Source organism: Dama dama, chromosome 5 (assembly GCF_033118175.1).
Source record: "Dama dama isolate Ldn47 chromosome 5, ASM3311817v1, whole genome shotgun sequence".
NCBI classification, from domain to species: Eukaryota; Metazoa; Chordata; class Mammalia; order Artiodactyla; family Cervidae; genus Dama; species Dama dama.
Genome location: NC_083685.1, coordinates 121,609,128 through 121,634,835, shown reverse-complemented (window position 1 = coordinate 121,634,835; position 25,708 = coordinate 121,609,128). Strand labels below are relative to the sequence as shown.

The 25,708-nt window shown below is 55.3% G+C and overlaps 2 protein-coding genes across 4 annotated transcripts in view; both read left to right on the top strand.

Moving 5' to 3' along the window:
* CCDC40 (coiled-coil domain containing 40) overlaps positions 1 to 7,533 on the top strand; it is a 43,506-nt gene extending 35,973 nt beyond the window's left edge. The window contains exons 15-20 of the mRNA XM_061141265.1: positions 93 to 262; positions 365 to 456; positions 1,872 to 1,992; positions 4,063 to 4,251; positions 5,683 to 5,841; positions 6,798 to 7,533. Of these exons, the coding sequence (XP_060997248.1) occupies positions 93 to 262; positions 365 to 456; positions 1,872 to 1,992; positions 4,063 to 4,251; positions 5,683 to 5,841; positions 6,798 to 7,043 (977 nt within the window). The 3' untranslated portion in view covers positions 7,044 to 7,533. The remainder of the gene's footprint in view (positions 1 to 92; positions 263 to 364; positions 457 to 1,871; positions 1,993 to 4,062; positions 4,252 to 5,682; positions 5,842 to 6,797) is intronic.
* Positions 7,534 to 8,692: 1,159 nt separating this feature from the next.
* Positions 8,693 to 24,598, top strand: GAA (alpha glucosidase). 3 transcript variants are annotated; one of them, XM_061144610.1, is made up of 20 exons: positions 8,693 to 8,778; positions 11,531 to 12,052; positions 13,269 to 13,414; positions 14,355 to 14,520; positions 14,603 to 14,699; positions 15,179 to 15,298; positions 15,372 to 15,490; positions 15,575 to 15,706; positions 16,636 to 16,746; positions 17,218 to 17,331; positions 17,429 to 17,513; positions 17,959 to 18,076; positions 18,458 to 18,591; positions 19,733 to 19,884; positions 20,048 to 20,196; positions 21,390 to 21,534; positions 21,934 to 22,077; positions 22,507 to 22,671; positions 22,952 to 23,104; positions 23,509 to 24,598. In XM_061144610.1, the coding sequence occupies exons 2-20, from the start codon at positions 11,546 to 11,548 to the stop codon at positions 23,566 to 23,568; spliced, it is 2,817 nt and encodes a 938-aa protein (XP_061000593.1). In that variant the 5' UTR covers positions 8,693 to 8,778; positions 11,531 to 11,545; the 3' UTR covers positions 23,569 to 24,598. The 3 variants fall into 3 exon arrangements, with proteins under 3 accessions (XP_061000593.1, XP_061000594.1, XP_061000592.1); XM_061144611.1 differs by lacking the exon at positions 8,693 to 8,778 and adding an exon at positions 8,823 to 9,045; XM_061144609.1 differs by lacking the exon at positions 8,693 to 8,778 and adding an exon at positions 10,758 to 10,841.
* Positions 24,599 to 25,708: the final 1,110 nt, after the last annotated feature.

The following is a 25,708-nucleotide window of genomic DNA, read 5'->3' as shown; positions in this document are numbered from 1 at the left end:
GAAGGTCAGCGGGGAGGGAGGGCGCCGTAGGCACAGACCCCCTATCACAACCCCCAGGGGCCACTCCCAACTCCCGACCACCCTCCCCACAGACAAGATCAACCAGGAGAAGAAGGAGCAGAAGCAGATCGAGCGCCACATGAAGGACCTGGACAACGATCTGAAGAAGCTCAACTTGCTGATGAACCAGAACCGGTGCAGCTCCGAGGAGCTACAGCAGGACAACCGGGCCACGGAGGGCGAGTTCGTGCTCTCGCTCAAGGTGCGCTCCGGGCTCAGAGCGGGTGGGCGGGGCAAGCAGGTGCGCGCGGCCCTCGGCCCCGCCCTCGCCCCGCCCACCGCCCCCTCTCTCCTCCCCACGCAGGCCTCCGAGCGGGAGACCATCCAGATGCAGGAGAAGCTGAACCAGCTGAGCGAGGAGAAGGCAGCCGTGCTCAACAGCCTGGTGGAGGCGGAGTGAGTGCCCAGGCGCGGGTCCGGAGAGTCGCTGCCCACGGTTCACGTAGACCCGTTGGTGGCGGGGGAGGGGGCGGGGGAGGCGCGGCCCTGGAACCTGAGCCGGATCCCTGGGAACAGCGGAGTCCTGTGCCTCCGGGCAGCCCTTCTGCAAAGCCATGATGGTGATCATTGGAAGCGGAGTGGCTTCCTTCAGGACAGACGTTTTAAAAATTGTATGATCTTTCAGGTGCCTGATTATAAGAGTAATCCAGACCCAACGGTAAGCATTGTAAACCATTGCAATGAGTGCAGAGTAGAAAGGAGAATCACACTTAATCCAGCCCTCTTCCTTTACCATTTTCTCTGTCTTTCTTTCATTCTTTTTTTTTTTTTAAACCATAGTGCAATTTTCTCTGTCTGCCTTTGAAGCAGCCTTGTAGTGTATTTTTCTGTGGATGTCTTCCCTCTCGGGGTGCACGGGTCTGCATTTCCAGTTGGAAGGACTCCTGAGCCTGCACGGTGCGCACAAACCCTCACTGGTGTCATGGGATCTCCAAGGGGCCGAGCAGCAAAGGGACCATCCGTTCCCCGTGTTTTGACACATAACACTACCTGGAATTTTTTCAGGGGATCTTAATTCCTCCAGGCTGCTATAACTCAACACCACAGGGTGGGGCTTTATAAACAACAGGAATTTGTTGCTCATAGTTCTTGAGGCTGGAAGTCTGAGATCAGGGTACTTGTGAGGTTGGGTGAGGGCTCTCTTCTGGGTTGCAAACTCCTCACGGTGTCCTCACAGGGTGGCAGGAGAAGGGGAGCTCTCTGGGGTCTCTTTTATGAGTACACTAATCCCATTCATGGGGGCTTCACCCTCATGAGCTCCTCACCGCCCCCCCCCCACCACCACCACCACAGACCTGGCATGAAGATTCCAACATGTAGATTTGCGGGGTGGGGACACAAACATTCAGACAACAGGGGTGGGGGGGAGCATATGTCTTTGCTAACGTTTTAATAGTTTTCAGGCTCTTGGTCTATTTAGGCTTTTGACTTCTCCTTATGTCAACTTCTATCACTTATATTTGACTTACTCAGCTTCTCCTAAAGCTACATATCTGCTTTCTCCCTTGTCCCCCTCTCTCTAGGTGTGGGTGGCGGGCCCTGGAGTTGAGTTTACCTTCTGGTCCCAAAATGGGAAACATTTGTTTCTATTTAAACCCTTGCCTGGGTGCATGCCACCTGCTCAGCAAGGGCACCCTGTCATGGACAGGAAGGCAAGGGTCTCCCAGAGCCCATCAAAGACCCTGCTCTTTGTGCTCTGAGCCCATTCCAAGCACAGCACACCCCAAGCACAGCGCACCATGCTCACCGGAGCGTCAGAAAGAAAACCCCTTTGTTTTTCAACTCTTACACTGCCTCCCCTTCCCTTAAAGACACCAGATCATGCTTTGGGAGAAAAAAATCCAACTGGCAAAAGAGATGCGGGCCTCCGTGGATTCTGAGACAGGCCAGATGGAGATCCGGGCCATGAAGGCAGAGATACACAGGATGAAGGTGGGTGGAAGGAGGGAGGTGTGGAGGGCCTGGAGCTTGGGGTCCTGGGAAGAAACCACTCTGGCGCAGCAGCCTGCACTCCAAGGAAACTCGCTGTTCCCCCTGCTGACTTTCTCCACCAGCACCTGTCCAGTTCTTGTTCTTACTGCGCCAGAATGGCCACAGGACACACAGCGATCTGCACGGGAGTCACGAACCACTGTGTTACCCTCACTCCAAGCAATCAACATACTCCAGTGTTTTTAAATGCTGACTCTGACCAATCCCCACCCAATCTCGTGACCCATTTGTGAGATGTATCCCACCATTGGACCAAAAAGACTCACTCAGTAACAGAGTGCAAGGAACACACCCATCTTTCCCCGTCGAGTCATGTTTTCTCTCTACTGTCATCTTTAGCTGGATTTCATTACCTTTAAAAAAAAAAAGGCTGGTAATTAAATCACAGGCTGTCACTGAGCCAAAGGTTCAGGAACTTAAGGATACAAATCACAGCAGGTCATAAAAAGAAATATGACATCACTCTTATGATTACATGGTCAGTAATAACCCTGCTGGCTGAGTCCAGAGGAATTCTTATCAAATGCATCCACTAATGATAAGTTTAATAAACACTCCATTTAACTGACTTTTCAAACCACAGAAGCCATGTATGTGGCTGCAGCAGGTCAAACACTGTACCACAAAGCTTACACACACACACACACACACACACACACAGGCACACATACACAGAGACGCACACTCATACACAGGTGCACACACACACACACAGATGGGGCTGCCAGCCCCCTCCCTCCTAGCTGTGTTTCGGTTTTGTTTTCCTTTACCAAAATAAACATATAACTCAGCAACTTATTTTTTTTAATGATACAGACATTAACTTTCTATAATAGTTGCAGAATATACTATGGATACAACATAGTTTAATGAAACCTTTCCAGGTTGATGTGAAGATGTTGATTGTCTCCATTGTGGTGGTGTTTGTTACAACAAACAATGTTACAGTGATATCCTTATGGAAATCAGCATCCATATTTTTGGGGGGTCTCTTTCTGGGCTGTCTTCTGTGTCCACTGATCCAAGAGCCCAAATCCACACTGTTTTGATATTTATTTATTTGGCTTTACTGGGTCTTAGTTGCAACACATGGGATCTTTAGTTGAAACATGTGGGATCTAGTTCCCCAACCAGGGACTGAACCCAGGCCCTCTGCATTGGGAGCGCAGAGTCTTAGCCACTAGACTGCCAGGGGAGTCCCCATCTTATTTTAAATCAACTTTATTGAGGAATAACTTATTTACAGGGCTTCCCTGGTGGTTCAGCAGTAAAGAATCTACCTGCAATGCAGGAGACATGGGTTCGATCACAGGGTCAGGAAGATCCCTTGGAGAAGGAAATGGCAACCCACTCCAGTATTCTTGTGCCAAGAATCCTATGGACAGAGGAGCCTGGTGAGCTACAGTTCACGGGGTCGCAAAAGAGCTGGCCACGACTTAGCGACTAAACAGTAAACAAACTTACACGCAGTAATGTGAACTTACTTTAACTGTCCAGTGTACATAATGTGGCCACCACCCCATTGAGACATGGACCATGTCCTCCTCTGCAGAAAGCTCTCACATACCCCTCACAGTCCCACTCCCACCACACCCCAGCCCCCAGCCCCAGGCCCCAGAGGCCCTTCAGGCCACCATCTCACAAAACCACAATGCCTTTTTCCTAACAAGGCAATTAACCTTGGTGTGATACAGTTAACCAAACTATGAACTCTAATCAGAGATCACTGTTTTTTTGGCTAATGTCCTTTTTCTACTTCAGGACCCAACCCCCGGTTGCATGTGGTCCTCACATGCCCCCATCTACCCCTGTCTCTGTCAGTTTCTCAGTGTCGCCCTGCTGACCTGGTTATCCTGACATGGACTGAAGTCATTCTGACCGGTTGACAAAGCCCCCAAGTTCCTTTTTTCCTCGGGCATCACCCTCATGCATTCCCCGCTGGTTCAGCTGGGTGCAGTGGGAGGTGGCGCGGGCCCCTCTCCTGCCCAGTCGCCTGCCCTATGCACCCAGGTCAAGCACGGGCAGCTCCTGAAGCAGCAGGAGAAGATGATCCGGGACATGGAGCTGGCCGTCACCCGCAGAGATACCATCTCCACCCGGGCTGAGGGGCAGAGCAAGATGGACAAGAAGCTGTTCACGCGGACAGACTTCCACCACAAGCAGGCCGAGCTCCGCCGGAAGATCAGGGATGTTAACAAGGTGGGGGGGCCGGGCGACGGGGACGGGGCCCTGACCCGGGCCGCCTGTCCACGGGTGGTCGGCGTGGGTCATCGGCCCCACTGGCAGGCGTCCGTGTGTGGCCAGCCAGCGCTGAGTTTCTGAGGCACTTTCTCCAACGTGGGCTGCGATTTCACTCGGTCCTTACAGCCTGCTTCTCGGGGGGTCCCTCCCCACCTCATCCGCCCTACCGCCTCTCTTGCCCCTCACTCCTGGAGCTGCAGTTCCAGCTGCTGTCAGGGCTGTTTTATGAAAAAGAGAAGTGACAGTGGGGGCTGGGGGATGGAAGGAGCTTGGCTCCTGAGTCAGACAAGCCACTTTCTTCTGCACTGAGGGACAAAGGTCTGAGCTCCACACCCCACGTGCCAGTTCTGGGTCAAGACAGAGTGGCGGCCAGATCCACAGGTGCTTCTCCGGTGTCCCTAACGCCCTGCTCTGATCAGGCCTTTGCTTGGGAGTTTGTCTTGGGTTTAACAGAAGAGCCATGAGGCAGGTGCAGCTCAGGGCTGGAAGTGGCCCCGTTTCTGCCCCCTCTTCTAACAGAAATGGCGTCAGAGAAGCACGGAGTGTTGGTGACGAGTGTGAGCCCCTGTGTCACTGACGCCCAGTGGGTGCTGGGGATGGGCTGATGGGAACATGGAGGGCACCCGCTCAAGCCCGTGTCCCAGTCCACCTGGCCACATTGACCAGCCATGCAGTGTGTGCCTGCCCCGGGAGGGGACCAGCCACCCCCACAGTTCCCCGTCTGTCAGTGGAGACAGGAGCAGTGACCCCTCCCAGAGAGGCGAGGGTTACCCGAGACAGAACCTGGCCTTGGAGCCCCACCATGGGTCCCAGCCCTGCTCTTCTACTTGTGGCTCAGGCATGTTGTCCGACCTGTCTGTACCTTGGCTTACTGACCTGTGAAATGGGCCCTCACCTCATGGTGTCACCCAGAGGATCAGACGGAGAATGTTGGAATAGCCCTGGTCAGGGGAGTCCTGCATGAGGAAAAGGTAGCTGAAAATGATGGAGTTGATCCAACTGCTTATTTGGACATTCCTGGAGGTGCAGAGGGGCCTTTTCTGGTCCTGGTTTGTGCATTTCTCTGCCATCTTGGCCACTCCTGGACTTTCTTCTGTCCTGGACTTACTTTTGTCCATCCCTCTCCACCCCTCCTGGCTCCCCAGGGGCCTCCTCTGCCCAGGTTGGCGACAGAATCCTCTTCTCCCCACTGCCACAGAGGGTCTGGCCATGGCTCCCTCGCTGGCTTCCCCACCTGCGGCACTCTCCTACACCCCAGCTTTGGAATTCCTCCCAGATTATGTGCCTAGAGGGTCCTGGGGGGTCCTCCCTGCCTGACTCTTCTCTGTCCCCTGAATAACTGGGGGCAGGGTCCCAGGATGTTCCTGTCTCACCCGGCTCCCACCCCAGGCCACCGAGGAGTGCACCCAAACCATCCTGGAACTGGAAGAATCTCAAAAATCCATGAGTGACTCCCTCCTGGAGAAACAGGAGCAGTTGTCGAGGACGCAGGTTGAGGTCGATGAGCTCGAAGTTGAGCTGGACCGGCTGGCGACCCTCAAGCGACAGGTAGGCAAGCCCCAGGGCCACAGGAACCCAGCAGCAAGGCCTGCTCTGGCCCAGCTAAGCCCAGGCTGATCATAGCACTACCTACTGCTGTCATCCACCTCACATTGCTCATGAAGGCTCCACAGGCTGGCAATGTCCTGGGTGCCAGGGTACAGCGAACAGAAAAGATGACAACCCCTGCCCTCCCTGAGGTCACCTTCTGAGGGCGGGAGGACAGATAATCAAACTAATAAGCAAAATGATACTTCATATCTGATGGTGACAGATACTCTGGAGAAAGAGGAAGCAGAGAAGGGGGTGTCGGGTGGATGGGGGCAGCGCTAGGAAGGAGGGTGGTCTGAGATGGCCACACAGGAGAAGTGACATTTGAGTCAAAATTTGAAGGGGAGGCAAGGGAGTGAGCACCCCCAGGTACAGCAGGAGTGGAGGCTGCCCAAGGCCCAGGGCTTGCAAGGCTTGGAGGGGGTAGTACCATGACCATGGGCCGCTCCCTCAGGGATGGGGTGGGGAAGAGTGACTTGGGATCACTGCAATCATTTGGTTCTCATGATGAGTGTGGGATGTGAGGGCCGAGAGTGGACACAGGGCCTGTCTTAGGCCATCACAGTTCTTAAGAAGGATGCACAGACCAGGGGTAGCTTCAGGCTAGCGAGAAGCCATCAGACTCCATGTGTCATTTCAAAGCTGCCCCACTGGGATTTTCTGCTGGATTGAATATGGTGTGAGCAGAAGACAGGGGTCACTCAGGGCTGCAGTGTTTGGGCCCAATCAACTGAGATGGGTGTGGTGGGCACCTGGCAGGTTGGACTGTGGGTGAGGGCGGGTCCATCGGCCCCTTCCCCTGGATCTGCCAAGCTCTCCACTGGTGCATCCTCAAGTCGGAGTTCGTGCCAGGCCAGCGGGTGTCCTCTTTTGAACACGCATAGCCTGACATGGGGTCACTTGTCCCTCCCAAGAATCTTTCTGAGCTCGTGGCCCTGCAGACTCGCCTCAAGTACCTGCAGGCCGTGAAAGACGGGCGGTACGTCTTCACTCTCCGCAATAAGCAGTCATTGATGATGGAGTTCAAGCGTCTGCACGACAGGCTGGTCAGCATCGGCACCATCCTCCACCACGTGAAGGAAGAGTACCCCCAGTTCCAAGAGGCCCTGCTCAAGGTCAGCCAGTCCATCGCCAAAAGGCTGGAGTCATCCGGGTCCTAGAAAGCCCCAATCCACACCCCTCCCCCCCACAAGGAGGAGGCTGGTCTTGAGTGTCATCAGAACTGGAATCTTCCTACCCTCAGAGAGTGACACCACTTAAGAGAGACAGGGCATTGTAGGAATTTTTTTGTAGGAAATCCCTGCGTTTGCAGTTCCATTTTGGTGAGTCTTCCACTTGCAAAGGCAGTGTCAGTGAACACAAACCTGCATTCCCACGTTGGGCTAACTTCTAGTAAAACTGGAAATACAGGCCTCTGCTTCTGCCCCCACCTTCAGCATGGGTTAAATCCAGATTCCCAATTTATGGGAGCAAGTCCAGGGGGATGTGAATCCCTGGCTGTGTTTGGAGGCCTAAAGCCTGAGGTGAGTTCACACAGGTGTGTGAACACAGACCTCCCTTTGCCCACTTGTCCACAGCCCTCGTCCACCCAGGACATCTCCCCCAACACTATGATTCCCAAGCACCTGCTACCTATGCCTTCCCTGCAGTTTAAAGGGAAAATGTTCTACAAGATAATTGTAAATGTTTCAGCAGGAAAATAAAAGTTTTTTCTGACTGTGCGAGAAAAAGCGTATTTATTCTAAAATATTTCAGAAACGCAAACCCCACAAAGAAGCAGGGAAGCCCTCAATCCCACTCTGACACTGCTGTGTGGGGCTTTCTGTGCCTGGTTCCACCTGACAGGGTCACAGGATCCAACTTTTCACTTGAAAATCTTGCTCCTCTTTTATTATTATTATTATTATTAACTTTTTATTGGAGTATAGTTGCTTTGGGCTTCCCAGGTGGTGCTGGTTTCCCTGATAGCTCAGTTGGTAAAGAATCTGCCTGCTATATAGGAGACTTACATTGGATTGGATTCCTGGGTCAGGAAGATCCCCTGGAGAAGGGAAAGGCTACCCACTCCAGTATTCTGGCCTGGAGAATTCCATGAACTGTATAGTCCATGGGGTCGCAAAGAGTGGGACACAAGTGAGCGACTTTCACTTCACTTTCACTTCAGGTGGCACTAGTGGTAAAGAACCTGCCTGCCAATGCAGGAGATGGAAGAGACCCAGATTCAATCTCTGGGTCAGGAAGATCCCCTGGAGCAGGGCATGGAAACCCACTCCAGTATTCTTGCCTGGAGATTCCCAAGGACAGAGGAGCCCGGTGGTCTACAGTCCATGGGGTCGAAAAGAGTCAGACACGACTGAAGCAACTTAGCTCATAGTTGCTTTACAATGTTGTGTTGGCTTCTTGCAGTACAAGCTTGCTCCTCTGAACATGGGCCTTTTCTCAATGTATGAAAAGTACCTTGTCATTGAATGTTTTCATGACAGTCGGTTTTATGGGTTATGACAACATTTTCCTTTCAGAAGAAGTTTAAGTTGCTTCCAAATTTTCGGCCTCTGGGTGCTAAACTCGCAGAGTCAGGCCTCTGGAGAGGCCTGGAGGGCTCTAGAATGCGGAGAGCTGCTCACTCGGGGGCGTCACACCCTCCCCGGATCGCAAAAGGCGAAGCCAGGCCTCTCTCCTGCAGTGCGCATGGCCCCTGGGCCCCTCCCACTTTCCAGGGGCGCAGAGGCCAAGAGGGCGAGGATGCCCCTGCGCGCCCCACCACCAGAGGGCGCACGCCCGGAGACAAGCACTCACCAACGGCGCCTGCGCAAGGGACTGTCACGTGACTCGCCGCCACTGCGCCGCGGGCGCTGGATCCCGAGGTTGCTGCTGCGGCGGCGCGCGTGCGCGGAGGTGAGCCGGCCTGACAGCTGGATTGGGGCTGCGGGTGGTCCCAGCGAGTGGCGGGGCCGGGGCGGTCCGCGGCAACCCCACAGACTGGAGGCTTGGCGGGTCCAGGCAGTCTTCAAGCCCGAGAAAGGAGGGGTCGATCGATAGAAGGGTTGGTCGGCAGTACTTTCCTTTTGGAGGAATTGAGGGCATCGTGCCAGGGCCGCGCGCCAGAGGTCAGCAGTGACGACAGTAACCTCAGTAACACCTCAGGACCCCGGAAGCTCCACGGTACCCATTCATTGCCCCCGAGCTGGGCGAGGAAGGCTGTGCTTGCCCACGTTCACAGGGAGGAAGCTGAGGCACGGGAGGTTTAAAAACCCTTTAGCTGCTTCTGCAGGTGGTGGAGCTGGGCTCTGAATCAAGCTTGTCCGTACCACCACCGTGGCCTGGGGAGCAGTGGTTCAAAGTCACAGCCCAGAAAATGGGGCAACAGGCCCTCCGGGGTGCCACTTGACCTACTGACCGTCCGTCCTTCCCCATTTTTCTCTCCAAATTGTCGATCGCTGTGAGTGTGCCCCTTCCCCATTGTAGTATCTCTTCCCCCTTCTAGGCTGTCTTCTCTGTCTGTACAGTCGAAACAGGGAAGGGATGGGGTGCTGCCCTGGTTGTGCCACTGGCCACCTCTTCAGCTTCTGAAGTCTGGGTGGGAAGGGCCAAGACCTTCCACTCTGAGTTCCCCAAGTTTCTGAATCATCACGATCACAGATGTGTCTAACAGAATCAAGTGGAGCTGGGACACTGTGTGGTATAAAAAATAGATATTTATCCCCAGTCTTTGTCCCCAGTTCCTAACACACAACCCCCAAAGACCCTAGAATCTTGGTGGTGATAAGAATGTCTGTTTCACGCTAATGAGATGACTGGGGGCTTGTAAACACCGTCAGAATGGGGGATAGTCCCCAGAAGAACCAAGGCAGGATTCCAGGGTGGGAACTTTCACCTGGCCTCACTCCCAGGAGCAGGCTGATGATTAAGTTAATTACCAGTGGTCAGTGATCTCATCATTTAGTTGGGGTTTAGAGAGCTTCCAAGCTGGTGAACACATTTTGTTACTCAGAGGGTGGCCAGCCCAGAGAAGGCATAGAAGCTGAGCACCCCTTGTCCATACCTTGCCCTCTGGGTATTCCTAGGTTGTATCTTTTATAATAAACAAGTAAAGTGCTTTCCTGAGTTCTGTGAGTTGTTCTAGCCAGTTATTGAACCTGAGGTGAGGGGTGTTGTGTGAACCCTGGAATTTATAGCCACGTGGTCAGAAGTGGAAGTGACAATCTGGAACTCACAGTTAGTGTCTGAGATGGAGGAAGTTCATGGGACTGAGCCCTCAACCTGTAGGGTCTTTGCTAATCCAGGAGTTCTTGTCAGAATTGAATTGAGTGTGAAAAAGTCCCACGCTTTTGGTGTCAGAAGTGTTGTGAATGAAAACAGTTTGCTCTCACACTTAACATACTGGTGAAGTATGGTGGCCAGAATGTTCCAGGTGACTGACTGGTCTGTTTGGGGCAGGCTCAGACTCTCAGTGACATGGGTGCACTTCTGCAGTGGGTGACTTTCCCCGCCCCCCAGTATCTGCATGTTTCCAGAGGCCGTGAGAATGCAGCTCACAGATATCTTGCCACAAGGAGCTTTGCTGACAGAGGTTCTGCTCCTGTGCCCTGACAGCATCACTGCCATCTCCTGCAAGGGGCCACCTCCTGGCCCTTAACACTAGGGCAGGCTTCTTCTGGGAGACCTGGACCCCTCTTAGGACCAGCTTTGGCTTGAGGACCCCCAGCGCCATGGCCTTCACCAGCCTTCCTTAACCTGCATGACAGTCTGGGGCTCTGGGACCCACCAGCCTCCTGTGGGATCAGGAGGGTGGGTACGTGTGGGTGGTCTCAGCCTCTTTGCCAACCTCCGCATTTTCTCTCAAGCAGATAAAAAGGATTCCCCGAGTAAAATCCTGGCATGTTTAGTCCCGTATCCATGGCTGCTGCTCCTCAGAGGAGCTGGACAATGTTTCTTACATAAAGATAAGCAAGATGCAGGTAATAACAGTCTTAGCACCAGAGTCACCAGAATGAGGCTCCGGTGCAGTGGCTATGGCAGAGACCCACAACCAGACCCCGTGTGGGCAGGGGCCAGGAGGGGCTACGCCTGCCAAGTCCTGGGGGCCAGGCTTCTCTCCTTTGCTCAGCCATCCTTGAGTGTTGCCCTGGGTTGTGGTGCCCAAGACCCCTCAGAGGCTGTATCCACATCCAGGTCAGCAGAGAGGGACAGAGAGAGGGCGCGCTTCTGCCCCATTGGCCAAGACTTAATCACCTCGGCCACAATCCTCATACAAGAGCAGGACTTACTCCATCTACTGTGGGAACTTGTTCCGCTTGATCTGTCATGTGGGTCTTTGTCAAGTCATTTTGTCATTTTGTTAAGTTGTTTTGTTATTTTGTCTTTGTTAAGTCATTAAGTCATTTTGACAGACATTCTAGATGCATTAATTTGTGACATATTAGAAGACTTCACAATGCACAGAATTCTGTAACTCCCTGTTTGGGACTTTTCTCTCCTTTCCCATTTTCCTCCCTGCCCCAGGTCTGCCCTCACTCACTCAGTTCCGCCCTGGGCACTGTTGGGCCAGCCCCAGGTTCAAGTCTGGAAGCTGCTTTGAGAGTCTCCTGAGGTCCTGGTCCTCCTACTGTCCCATTGAGCCTGGTTCTTCTGTCTGCCCACTTCCTAGATCCACTGCCCACCCATGATGAGATGGCCACCCTGCTACCGCTCCCTGCTGGGGGTCTGCACCCTCCTCTCCTTGGCTCTCCTGGGGAACATCCTGCTTCATGACTTGGAGGTGGTCCCCCGAGAACTACGAGGCTTCTCCCAAGACGAGATTCACCAAACTTGCCAGCCAGGAGCCAGCAGCCCAGAATGCCGTGGCAGCCCCAGGGCAGCGCCCACACAGTGTGACCTGCCCCCCAACAGCCGCTTCGACTGTGCCCCAGACAAGGGCATCACCCAGCAGCAATGTGAGGCCCGAGGCTGCTGCTACGTGCCTGCAGAGTGGCCTCCGGATGCCCAGATGGGGCAGCCCTGGTGCTTCTTCCCTCCCAGCTACCCCAGTTACAGGCTGGAGAACCTGACCACCACTGAGACAGGGTACACGGCCACCCTGACCCGTGCCGTCCCGACCTTCTTCCCCAAAGACATCATGACCTTGAGGCTGGATGTGTTGATGGAGACAGAGAGCCGACTCCACGTCACGGTGGGCAGGATGGGGGCCAGGGGCTGGGCAGGGGCAGAGTGGGTGTGTGGACAGTGGATGAAGACGGATTCTGCTGTGCTGAGTCGCTCAGTCGTGTCCGACTCGTTGAGACCCCCCCAAGGACTGTAGCCTGCCACGCTCCTCTGTCTATGGGGATTCTCCAGGCAAGAATACTGGAGTGGGTTGCCATGCCCTCCTCCAGGGGATCTTCCAACCCAGGGACTGAACCCAGGTCTCCTGCATTGCAGGTGGATTCTTTAGCATCTGAGCCACCAGGGAAACCTGAAGACGGACTCTGTGGGGTGTTTATTAATGCATAGATGTGTATTGTACCCTCACCTAGAGTCTGGGTGTGAGCAGACATGCCATCTACATTCAGTGGGTAGTGGGTCACTAAGACAGTGACTGGGAGGTTCTAGGAGTGTTCTAGAGGGCAGGGCTTAAAGTGAGGTGGTGGAAGGTTAGGTTCCCCCCTCCCCAGGAAGTGACATCCCAGGTGGGACCTAAAGTAGGAGGCAGGAAGGGGGACGTTCCAGGCAGTGGGTGGTGGGATCCAAGCCACTGAGGGCAGGGCCTCTTGTCCGATTTATTCCCAGCCGCTGGGACAGTGTCTGGCACATAGCAGGTGCTCGGTAAAAATTTGTCCACTGAATGAATGTCCAGACACAAAGGTGAGAGAGCCTGCAGTACACAGTTCAGTAATGCCCAGTTATTTTAACAAAGTAGTTAACAACAGCCATGAATTACTGAGTGATGACTGTGTACCCAGACAATGGTTGGGTGATCTAATTATGTTTTCGCATTCACCATATGACTAGGAATGCCAGGCAGAAAAACGTTGCAAGATTCAGGAAATAAAAATACAGTTTTGAATTTCAGATAACCGAGGAATTAGTCTTTTTTTTTTTTTTTTCAGCATAAGTATGTCCCATAGAATATCTGGGACATATTAATACTAAAAACAATTGGGTATCTGAAACCCAGATCTCCTGGTGTTCCATATTTTACCTGGCAGCCCACAGGAGGTGCTCTCCTGGCTTTATAGGAAACTGAGGCTCAGGGGTGTGTACTAGTCTGTCCACACCTCCATGCTCTGTGCGGCCGCCCTGGGGACTTGAACTGACTCCTCCCTCCTCTGGAGGGTGAAGGATGGAGTGGACAGGTGTTAGGGGCGGCCACCCACCAAGGGCCTCATGACACTATTCTCGTCCTCTAGATCAAAGATCCTGCCAACAGACGCTATGAGGTGCCCTTGGAGACCCCGCGTGTTGGCAGCCAGGCGCCGTTCACGCTGTACAGCGTGGAGTTCTCGGAGGAGCCCTTTGGGGTGGTCGTGCGGCGGAAGCTGGACGGACGGGTGCTGTGAGTGCCTAGTCTCTGTGCCCCCCGCCCCCAACCTGGGTGGGAGGGCCAGGGAGCTGGAGGGCATTGTCTCTGACCCTCTTGTGGTCCACCCTCCTGCTCTGGCCTCCTTGCTGTTCATGGCCCCCGGGGGCCCTGATGCTCACTGTTCCCTGCACCCGAGCCTTCAAAGGCCCCTTCTCAAAGGTCCCCCACCCACACTGTCCACCCCAGGGAGGCCCATGGGGAGTGATTTTCCCCAGGGGACACTTGGCAACAGCTGCAGACATTGTCACCACCAAGGCGGGGATGCAGGGATTCCACTCAGCTCCCCACGACACACAGGACGGCCCAGAACACAGAGGGATCGGCGCAAACATCAGCAGGGCCTCGGCTGAGAAACCCTGTCCAGTCTAGAGGAGCTGCATCACTCCAGGCAGCACCCCATACTCTGCTTTATTATTTATTTATTTATCACACAGGACACATCAATATGGGTTTCCCAAGTAGCTCAGCCAGTAAAGAATCTGCCTGCAATGTGGGAGACCTGGGTTTGATCCTTGGGTTGGGAAGATCCTCTGGAGGAGGGCATGGCAACCCACTCCAGTATTCTTGCCTGGAAAACCCCCATGGACAGAGGAGCCTGGCGGGCTACAGTCCATGGGGTCACAGAGTCGGACACAACTGAGCGACTAAGCACAGCACAGCACATATCAGTTTATCAGACACTGCAGTTATTAGCTTGTCTCATCCTTTCTCTTGACCCTATGGAACCTTGGAGTGCCCTAACTGCCTCTGGCTGGGCAGCTCCATGAAGTCTGGGAGCAGTTTGGCCCTCCTGGGAGGTGGTACTCAGGGCCACAACTCCCAGGACTGGAAGGTTTTGGGCAGCAGCCGCTTGTGGTCAGGGCTCAAGGGGCTGTCAGCTTCTCATGCGAGGCCACCTGGTCTCTTCTGGCAGGCTGAACACCACAGTGGCCCCCCTGTTCTTTGCGGACCAGTTTCTGCAGCTGTCCACCTCCCTGCCATCCCAGCACATCACAGGCCTTGCCGAACATCTTGGGTCCCTGATGCTCAGCACCAACTGGACCAAGATCACCCTCTGGAACCGGGACATCGCCCCTGAGGTAAAGGGGTGGCGGAAGGGGGTCTGGGATCAGAGGGGCCTCATGGGCCAGGACGTAAAGTGGGGTGTCTGCCATGTCCCAGCCCAACGTGAACCTATACGGATCTCACCCTTTCTACCTGGTCCTGGAGGATGGCGGGTTGGCTCACGGGGTCTTCCTGCTGAATAGCAACGCCATGGGTAAGCACGGGGGCACTGGGGCTTCCCCATCTTCTGGCCAGTTCTGCTTCTAAGCCCCCAGCCAGGGTTTCCCTGATGCAGCTACACCCCCTCCTACCTTGAGGGGGCTGGGACTCTGTACCTGCCTGACAGGTTGCAGGTCTCAGAGGAGGGGGCAGGGGATTGAGCCTTGTACATTCTCTGAGGAATGAGCAGTTGGCCATGGCCTCTGCTAGCTCTATCCTTCGGTGCCCCTAAGGTGAGACCTCTGATGTGAGGAGGGGGACTAAGGCCATAAAGGGGGGGCCTCAGGCTGCTCAGCACCTTCCCGTCCTGCTCCAAGTCTCTCAGTGAGCTGGGCTCAGAGTGACTGCCCTGGGCCCCCAGGCTCCGTGCAGGAGGACCTCTCCAGCAGTTGTTTGGCCCATTGGTGCAGTGCTGAAGGCCCTGGGGAAGGGGGGTGAGTATTTGTCCCTGAGCCCCAAGACTGTTTCCTCCAGATGTGGTCCTCCAGCCCAGCCCAGCCCTCAGCTGGAGGTCGACAGGCGGGATCCTGGACGTGTACATCTTCCTGGGCCCGGAGCCCAAGAGCGTGGTGCAGCAGTACCTGGACGTCGTGGGTAGGCCTCGCCCCGGCCCCGGCTGCTCCCTCCCCAGCCCCTCCTGCCCACTCACAGTCACCTTGGCCCCCAGGCTACCCGTTCATGCCGCCGTACTGGGGCCTGGGCTTCCACCTGTGCCGCTGGGGCTACTCCACCTCCGCCATCACCCGCCAGGTCGTGGAGAACATGACCAGGGCCTACTTCCCCCTGGTGAGTGCTGGGGAGGGGCCTGGGGCCCGTTGGGGGGTGGAGGTGGTGAGCCTGGGCCCCGACCGCCCTGTGCTGTGGCTGCAGGACGTCCAGTGGAATGACCTCGACTACATGGATGCCAGACGGGACTTCACCTTCAACAAGGACCACTTCGGGGACTTCCCGGCCATGGTGCAGGAGCTCCACCAGATCGGTCGGCGGTACATCATGATCGTGGTGAGTGTCCCTTGGGTCCTGTGTGGAGCGGGCTCTTTTGGAAGCCAAGGGTCCCAGCGTCCGGTGGCTCCAACTCTCAGTGGCATCGTCCTTGACCTGCCATGGGCACGGAGGACATTTCTGAGGGTCTTTGGTATTGAGGGACTATCAGATTTATAGACTTGGCCTTTGTGGTCCAGTGATGTCCCTGGAAACGTGTCTTTGCTCAGGATCCTTGCAGCTGTAAGTGGCTTGAACCGCTGAAAGCAAGTGGTGAGCGTATCACTCAGCTGACACCACTCAGCTCTGGGCAGGCCAGGTGGAGCTGTGTGCCGGGGCAGCTGGAATGCTCCGTGAGACCCCTGCCTCTCCTCCCTGTGGTCAGCTCTGCCTCATGGCAGCAGGGCAGGCTCTGAGTGGTTCAGCACAAGGACACACTTCCCTAGGCTAGTCCCCGCAGCCAGGGGGATGCAGTTCAGGCTGGTAGAGCTTGTGGGGGTGCCCGGAGGAGGAGGTGGGGAAGGGGAGCTGAGACAACCAAGTAGTCGCCACCGTGGATGCCCCTCAGGAGAGGAAATCCGTTTGGAATTGGTTAGATGGTCATTTCTATCCTCGTGGCCCCTCTGAAGGGAGCGGTGTCCAGGGCCACTCATTCAGAGTAAGGAGGGCAGGTGCAGACCTTTTCTTATTTTTATTTCTAAATAAAATAAATGGTCACTGTAGAGCATTTGTGAAATTCTGGGCCCTTCAAGCAAAAGTAACTCTTGCATCCAGGTGCTCCCCATTTGGCCATCCGGGGGCGGGTCGCGTGCACCTCCACACACAGCGTGTTGACTCACATGAAGCCGCATCCACTTCTGCCTTGCTAACATTTAGGGAGAGCATTTTCCCAGCAATGGGGCCAAGGTTTCAGGCGTTTCCTTCTCACCCTGACTGGTTTCTCTCTCCAGGATCCTGCCATCAGCAGCTCAGGCCCTGCTGGGACCTACCGACCCTATGACGAGGGTCTGAGGCGAGGGGTCTTCATCACCAATGAGACTGGGCAGCCACTGATTGGGCAGGTACAGTGGGGCCTGGGGAGCGAGGGAGAGAAAGAGGGGTCTCCGGCCAGTGGTACTGAAGGCGGGGTTCACAGCTGGAGGCGACAGTGGCTTCTGACAAGGCAGGCCACCTAGAATCCTTGTGTCAGGGGCCCTTGTTTGCAGGCAGTTCAGATGCAAGCTCCAAAGCTCCTCAGGGAGACCTCAGAGTCCTCTACATCCTCTGGGTCCCCAGGGGCTTCCATGCGGTGGGGGTAGGGGGTGCAAGGGTGCATCAAGAAGAGTCCCTGCTTCTTCCCCAGGGCAAGCCAAGGACCAGGAAGAAGGCTGCCAGGAGTGTGGCTTCTGGGGCCTTTCCCCATGCTCCTCCCCCTTGCAGTCCACCCACCCCCAGAGGAGATGAGTGAGGCTGCAGCCCTGCCCACAGCTGGTTTGCCTAGGACCTCTGTGCAGGCTCCAGGGGCCCCGTCTGCCCTCTGACCTCTTGTCCAGGTGTGGCCCGGACTCACCGCCTTCCCCGACTTCACCAACCCCGAGGCTCTTGACTGGTGGCAGGACATGGTGACCGAGTTCCACGCCCAAGTGCCCTTCGATGGCATGTGGATCGTGAGTGTGGCCCTGCCCCTGGGTGTCCTGTGGCCTTGGGGACCAGCCCCATGCCCTGCACCAGGTAGGATGCCCACCCCCTGGTCCTTTCTCACAGGATATGAATGAGCCATCCAATTTCGTGAGGGGCTCAGTGGATGGCTGCCCAGACAACAACCTGGAGAACCCGCCCTACATGCCAGGTGAGCTGTCCCCAATCCCTGCCTGCCTCCACCCGCCTGTTCCCAGCACTAGCCAGCTGGGGACTTAATAGCTCAAATCAAGGGATTTCCCTCCTCTGGTTTGGGAGGCTTGAAGCCCTGGTTTCTGAGAAGCTGATGGACAGCAGGAGCCCGGGGCATGTGAAGGAAGCCTCAGGAGTGAGGTTCATGTGGGGAGGCCCCAGCCATGTGATGCTGACCGGGCATGTGCTGCTGAGGCGAGACCCTTCAGAGGGGGTGCTCCAGGCGCAGCTGGTTCAGGGGCAGGCAGAGGTGAAGTCTGGGTTTGCAGAGGCCAGGCTGTGGCACCACCTCGTCCTGTCCTTGGAGAAGTGGAGACTGTACCCAGGTCCCAAGGAGCTCCAGGATGTGGGGGGCACCAGCCTGCTGGGCGGAGGCTCCAAGGAAACAGCCCCCTCTTCTCCAGGGGTGGTTGGCGGGACCCTCCGGGCAGCCACCATCTGCGCCTCCAGCCACCAGTTCCTGTCCACACACTATGACCTGCACAACCTGTATGGCCTGACTGAAGCCTTAGCCTCCTACAGGTGAGGGGCCAGGGTGGGGGAAGGAGAGAAGGAAGCCCAGGTTCCCCCCAGGGCCCCTGCCACCCCCATACTAACCCCTCTCACCCTCCGGCTCCATGCCCGGTGCCTCAGAGGAAGGGCATAGTGACGAGACAGGGAGGCCAGGGCTGGTCAGGACCTCTGGCTTCTTTGAGCTTCAAGGGATGTTTGTCCAGCCTGGGACACGTGCATTTTGAGGGTAAGTCGGGTGGCAGGCGGCTGACTGCCTGGCAGACACAGGCAGAGCCCTCAGCTATCCGGCTCCTTGTTCCCAGCCCGCCCTCCCTGCTGCACTGCCAGGCGCTCTTGCTGGCAGTGATGAGGTTCCTGGTGACCCCGCTCAGCACAGCTCTTTCCACCCAGGGCCCTGGTGAAGGCTCGAGGGACGCGTCCCTTCGTGATCTCTCGCTCAACCTTTGCCGGCCATGGCCGATACTCTGGCCACTGGACAGGGGATGTGTGGAGCAACTGGGAGCAGCTTTCCTACTCCGTGCCAGGTGAGCACACCTGTCAGGAGGTGGGGCGAGGAGTGGAGGGTGGGCCCCTCTCCAGGGGAGTTTGTCAAGAGCCAGGTCCTCTAAGAGATGCTGCTGGGATGGGGTGGGGCCTGCCGCCAACTCCTGTGAGTGGGCTCACCTGTGCAAGTCAGCTACCTGTGCGAGTGGGCTCACCTGTGGTGCCCCTCTTCCCAGCATCCCATCTTGGATTCATGCTTTGTTAGAACATCCCTTCTGTTGACCACATTCTGAGTTGCGTGAAAACTGCATCTGAGCTCAGTCCAAAGGGCGCCCCCACCGCTGTTGTCTCAGTGCCTGGCTCCACCTTGCAAAGAGAATTTTGGCTTTTGTTTCAAGAGCTCTGATGCTGCAGACGTCTTAGGCCCAGGGATGGCTCAGGAGCCCTGGGGAGAGGGTAGAGGTGACCCCCTGAAGTCACAGCTGAAGAGAGCCTCCATTAAACCCTCCAGCCTGGAAGTGCTTTCCTAGTCACAGGCTCGCTTTCACATGTGATGCGTATGTGATGTTGTGTATGTGACGTCCTTCCGAGCTGAGTCCATTCTTCCTTCACAAAGCTGCTGCTGGCTCTGCCCACAGGTGCTGACTGGCTCTGATTTTCATTCTGGGGGCCAGCGTGGCGGGTCAGGCCTGAATCCTCTTTAACTTTTGCCATTTTAATTGTGTCTTGGTATAGGTCTGTTTGAGTTCATCTTGTTTGGGACCCTCTGTGTTTCCTGTATCTGATGCCTTCTTCTGATAGGAAAACAAGTCATGGTGGATCAGTCCCCACCCTGATGTCCTCAACCTGATCATGTCTGCAATGACCGTATTTCCAAATGTGGTCACATTCCCAGCAACTGGGGGTTAGGACTGAACGTAACTTTTGTGGGGTGGGGAGGGGATTCAATTCATCCCCGACCGATCTAGTTTGCCCTGCACACCCTAGGTGTTAGGGAGCGGACACAGCAGGCTGTTCTACTGAAACCACGAGTACAGGACGCGCCAGCCGTCGGGTGGGGGCTGAGTGGGAGGGTCTTCGGGAGGGATCCTCCTCCCTCGCCAGTTCAACAGACAATGTCTGTCAGGCTCCTGGATAGGCCCGGCTGTGGCGTCTGCAGACCTGTCTGACTCTGCCCTCCAGAAATCCTGCTTTTCAATCTGCTGGGGGTGCCCCTGGTAGGGGCCGACATCTGTGGCTTCCTGGGCAACACCTCAGAGGAGCTGTGTGTGCGCTGGACCCAGCTGGGGGCCTTCTACCCCTTCATGCGGAACCACAATGCCCTGAACAGCCAGGTAGGGCAGGGACGGCAGGGGAGGCTGTGCCCTGGGGAACACTGCTTTCTGTGCCAGGGATCCCAGCCCTGGCTGGCCCAAAGTGCCCGATCTCCTGGGCTGGGGGAGCCTGGGGGACTGCCACCCCAGATCCCAGATGCTTCCGCCACGCCCTCCACTGCAGCCGCAGGAACCATACAGGTTCAGTGAGACGGCGCAACAAGCCATGAGGAAGGCCTTCACCCTGCGCTACGTGCTGCTGCCCTATCTCTACACGCTGTTCCACGGGGCCCACGTCAGAGGCGAAACGGTGGCCCGGCCCCTCTTCCTGGAGTGAGTGCCTGGGTTGGGAGCAATGGCCTCAGGCCCACTGACCCCAGGGCAGCCACCCTCCTGCGTTGGGTGTTCCAGGCACCAAGAGGAGGGAGGTGGCAGCAAAATCTGGGCCCTCCCCACTGAGGTAACCCCTGCACCAACAGTTCCTACCCACTGGATTCCAGTTCAGGGCTAGGAGCCCTCGATAACAGAAAATCCCATGATGAACACTGAGTACAGACCAGGCCTCCCAGATGGCAAAACAAGTTGTAAGTCGACCATGACTGAATCCGTTTGGGGCTTAAGGTAATAAGACCACCAAAGAAATCCAATAGCTATCCCGCAGATAGGACTCAGTATACCTGAGAAGTTACCATCCTGTAAAATGGCTCCTTGAATCAGAGGGTTAAAGGATTTTTCAGTAGTGTGGTAATTAGTAAGCTATTTGCAAAAATCTATTTCCTCTCATCTCATACAAATTTAAATTCCAGATGAATTAAATGTCAAAAATTAAGCTGTAGAAAAAGCCCCAGGAAAACAGAAGTTGATGTTTCCCTCTGCTCTGGCAAGAAAGGGCTTTCTAAGCATCAAAAGCAAAAAGCAAAGGAAGGAGGTTTAATTTAGAGGAAAAAAAATAACATTTCTCTGAACATAAACAGAAAAATAAACAGAAAACTGTTCTGAACATAGATTGTCAAGGCAAATGAATAGCAGAAAACCTTCGTGGCTAAGTTGATAAAAGAATCTGCCTACAATGCAGGAGACCAGGGTTCGATCCCTGGGTTGGGAAGATCCCCTGGAGAAGGGAAAGGCTACCCACTCCAATATTCTGGACTGGAGAATTCCATGGACTGTATAGTCCATGGGGTCACAAAGAGTCGGACATGACTGAGTGATTTTCACTTGTCAATAAAATGACACTTTCCCTAATGTACAGAAACTCAGACCAAGTGTAAGACTAATATCAAGAACCAAATAAAACACATGGGCAAGAGCACAGTTTGCAAGTAGGAAATGTGAACAGGTCATGCCCAAATAATCAGGCAAGGAGCGGTTACTCTTGGCTCCTGCCTTGACTTCATTTGGCTAGAACCAGCCCTGCCACATGTAACCCAGGTCCTTCAGCTCCTTTCCAAACCTCCCCACGGGTCCCCTGAGCCCGCTGACCTCAGAGGTTACCAGACCGCCCTGCCAGTCTTTCCTGTTTGAAGGTTCCCTGAGGACCCCAGCACCTGGACTGTGGACCGCCAGCTCCTGTGGGGGGAGGCTCTGCTTATCACCCCGGTGCTCGAGGCTGAGAAGGTTGAAGTCACTGGCTACTTCCCCCAGGGCACATGGTACGACCTGCAGACCCAGGTGAGTCCTGGGGCCCTGAAGCCTGGGAGGATGGGGGAGATGGTGGAGAGGTCCTCCCTCTGACATTGTTGGTATGGAGGGGTCCTGGCTATATGAGGGCCCTCACCTGGAGCTGCTCCACTAGCATCATCTTGTGAGATCCTTGCAGGACCCATTTTCTAGATGGGGAAACTGAGGCTGGATGGGTGACTTGCCACCAAACTGAGCCAGGACTCCAGTTCTCCTGCTTCCACACTCCTGCCCCTTATCCCATCCTCTGAACGGCCCCACCCGAGCCCTGGCTCCAGCCTCTCATGCTCTGTCCCCACTGTGGGGCCCAGTCTCCGCTCTTGTCTCCCAAAAACAGTACAGGGTCTTGGCACTGCCCAGGATCCTTTGTGACATGACATCCCCCTCCAGGTACCAATGGAGGCCTTTGGCAGCCTCCCACCTCCTGCACCCCTCATATCTACCATCCACAGCAAGGGGCAGTGGGTGACGCTGTCCGCCCCGCTGGACACCATCAACGTCCACCTCCGGGCTGGGCACATCATCCCTATGCAGGTACGTGGACCACGCCCCTGAGCCCATTTGTCCAGCCCTGGGGCTGCTGGGCCCCCACATGCCTCTTTCCAGCTGGAGGTCCGCCCCCAGAGAGAGATGATGCTTCTGAGGGGTGAAGATGACCTGGGCTGGGGAAGGACACATCCCTGCACTGACTTGCCCCCAGGCCAGGCAGAGGGGAGGCCTTCTAGAGCTTCATTGGCCCTTCTCTGAAAACAGTCACTCTGCAAACTTCCATGGGCCTTGTGTCCTCTGAGGTGACCCCTGGGTCAGGGTGGTCTCCATAGGCCTCCAGGCTACTTGGCTGTAGACTGTCCTGCGGACCTCTTTTTCTTCCACTACGGCACTGTCCTAGCCTAGCATCCCTCACACCTGGGTTTGGAGGCCTCCACCAGGCTTGGGACAGTGACGTGGGCCACACCCTCCCAGGGCCCTGCCCTCACGACCACAGAGTCCCGCAAGCAACCCATGGCCCTGGCTGTGGCCCTGACCGCCAGTGGGGAGGCCCAAGGGGAGCTGTTCTGGGATGACGGGGAGAGCCTGGGAGTGCTGGACGGCGGGGACTACACGCAGCTCATCTTCCTGGCCAAGAACGTGAGTCGGATCCGCCCAGGCTGGGGGCCATCTTGGGGTGACTATCCTGACTCGGTGAGGGTACTGGGCCTGGGGTCCTGGGATGGCCACCTGCCACCGGGTCAACCAGACTGAAGAGGAGAAGAGCCCATGGGCCAAGTGCCTTGACCAGAGTTTCCTGCACTGTGCCAGCATCCCAGGGGTTGCAGGGGGTGTGCTGCCCAGAGACCCTGCCCAAGTGGGGCTTACTGCCCCAGACCATCTGCTCACACCTCCGGTCCTGTCTCTCTGCTCCGGCCAGAACACCATTGTGAACAAGCTGGTGCACGTGAGCAGTGAGGGGGCCAGCCTGCAGCTGAGGAACGTGACCGTCCTGGGGGTGGCCACAGCCCCCCATCAGGTCCTCTGCAACAGCGTTCCTGTCTCCAACTTCACCTTCAGCCCTGACACAGAGGCAAGAGAGCCCACACTTGGGGCCAGAGGGCCTGTCTCTGAGGGTGGGTGAGGGGGTAGGAGGTGCCCTCAGCTGAGCTGGCATTCATGGGACCCCTGTCCAGCAGGGAGAGGACACTTGAGTGTTACACGAGCAGAGAGGGAGCAGAACTTCACGGAAGAGTGGGGAGCGTAGCCCCTTACACTTCACATCTTTCCTCTGCCCGTGTCCACGGTGTCGGCCCCTGGTTAAATGGTAGCTTGTTTCCAAAGCAGATTGAGGCGACCACTGCCAGGAGTGCTGGGAGGGAAGAGCAAGACTCCCAGGGCCGGGCCAGGCCCCATGTCCACTGCCCACCCGCATCTGCAGGCTCCAGTCTGCCTCACTTCGGTTGCCAACCCAGTTTTCCTATTTCTTGTCCCTAGACTCTGGACATCCCTGTCTCGCTGACCATGGGAGAGCAGTTTGTCATCAGCTGGTCTTAACCCAGGGCCCAGTGATATGCTGCTCCTTTACAGACCTCCCAGTGGCCCAGCACGTGCACCCTCAGTCGGCGGAGTAGGGGCCTTGGGTCAGAAGTGCTTACCCCGAGTCACATGGCACTGACGTCCTTGAACACCCAGATCTGCTTGTGAGTCTGTTTTCCGGGCTCTGGGCCAGCAGCTCGTCTGAGTCTTCTGCCCAGATGCCAGTCAGATCAATGCCCTGAGGGGTGCCCTATATTGGAAATGTTTACTGGAAGCTTTGCTCCTCTGTAGCCTGTCACTGCAATGTGTGTGCACTGTCAGCCACCACTGCCCACCTATGACGCAGAGGTGGTGCCTGGACGGGGTGTTACCTGCATCGCAAGGCCCCCACCTCGGGAGGCCCTGCTGCTGGGACCCGATGAAAGCACAGAACTGGGGGCTGCTGCCCCCAACAACTCAGCAGAGTTCACAGGATTCAGGGAACCCTCAATCTGAAGTGCAATTATTTTCAACAAAAGGATGCGCCTGAAGGTCTTGACACAGTAGGACTCCATCCTTGATGGGCCCCTGGACATTTCTGGGCAGAGTGTGCATGCTTTATTGTGCACTCTGAGCAGCAACCTCACAGCCCATCACCTCACACCCTAGTATCCTCTCTCAGGTGACTGGAGAACAGCCAGCCAGGCCTGGTGTCAGTCCCCTGGTGGGAGATGCATGCCCTCCCCAACCCTGCTCAAGGGCTCTATGGACTAAAGCTGCTACGCCCACACTTCCGTTCCCAGGCAACCACTGGTCTGCTTTTGGTCACTATAAATTAGTTTACATTTTTTTGAATTTTCTATAAATGGAATCATACAGCTTTTTTGGGGGGAGGGGGGCTAATATTAATCTAACTACTTTGAGATTCATCCATGTTGCATGTGTGCTTTTTCATTGCCAAATAGTTTTCCATGGTACGGAGGTGCCACATGGTTTATCAAATTTTAATGGTGTTAAGAGTGTTTTCAGCCTTTTACTGTTAGGAATAAAGATGTGGTCAGCAGTCGTGGACCAGTGTGAATGGACGTTTTCATTTCTCTTGAGCAGACACCAAGCATGATACAGTCAGGTCATATGGAGGGGGTGTGTGTATGACTGAACTATTTTCCAAAGTGAGTGACTTGCTCTGTGCTCCTACTAGCTTCGCTGTGGCTTGGTCTGGTCTCTTCAATTTCAGCCATTCCAGACAGTGGATTTCATGGGTGTGATTTGTGTTCCTAATGACTGAAGATGGTGAGCATCTTTTCCTGGACTTATGTCACTCATAAATCTTTGGTGAAGTGTCTATTCAGGCATTTTGCCTATTTTTTACTTGGATTTGTTCCCCTTGAGTTATAAGTTTTTCCATTGCTACTGACAAATTACCATGGCTTAAAATAAGAGATTTATTCTATCACAGTTCTGTAGGTCAGAAGTTTGACTTGGTCTCACCGGGCTAAAATCATTTAGCAGGGCTGCTGCTTCCTCTCTGGAGGCTCCCTTGCTCTTTCGGGTTGTTGGTAGAATTCAGTCTCCCGAGCATACAGGTCTGAGGTGTGCTGTCGCCTAGACATCCTCCTGAGCTTCTAGGGGCTACTCCAGATCATAGCTCGGGGCACCGAATGCAGCAACGGTGAGCTGAACCCTCCTCACCAATGAGACTCTCTCCCGCCTCTTCCATTACACCACTCTCTGACCCATGGTAGCCCTTCATCTCATATTCTTTAACTTAATCTCACCTGCAAAGTCCCTCTGGCCATTTAATGTGGGATATTCACAGGTTCCAGGGATTAAGATGTGGGCATTTGGGAGTGGGGTAGGTGGGTTTCTCTAATCTCTGAGTGAGAGCTACTCTCTAATTGTGGAGTGTGACTTCTCATTACGGTGGCTTCTCTCCTTGGGGGGCATGGGCTCTAGGGAGCATGGGCTTTAGTCGTTGCAGCACATGGGCTCTGTGCTCAGAGCACATGCAGCTCCTGGGCTCTAGAGCACAGGCTTAGTTTGCTCTGAGCCATGTGGGATCCTCCCAGATCAGGGATCAAACCTGTGTTTCCTGCATTGGTAGGCAGATTCTTTACCACTGAGCCATCGGGGAAGCCCTCAGATGGATTTCTTAATAGAGACTCCTTATCTAGGTAGG

Bases quoted from the DNA above. Each gene is read 5' to 3' on its own strand.
- GAA (XM_061144609.1), top strand. The intron at 18,077-18,457 runs GTGAGGGGCCAG...CTTTCCACCCAG, and splicing joins GAAGCCTTAGCCTCCTACAG to GGCCCTGGTGAAGGCTCGAG. The intron at 20,197-21,389 runs GTGAGTGCCTGG...TCCTGTTTGAAG, and splicing joins GCCCGGCCCCTCTTCCTGGA to GTTCCCTGAGGACCCCAGCA.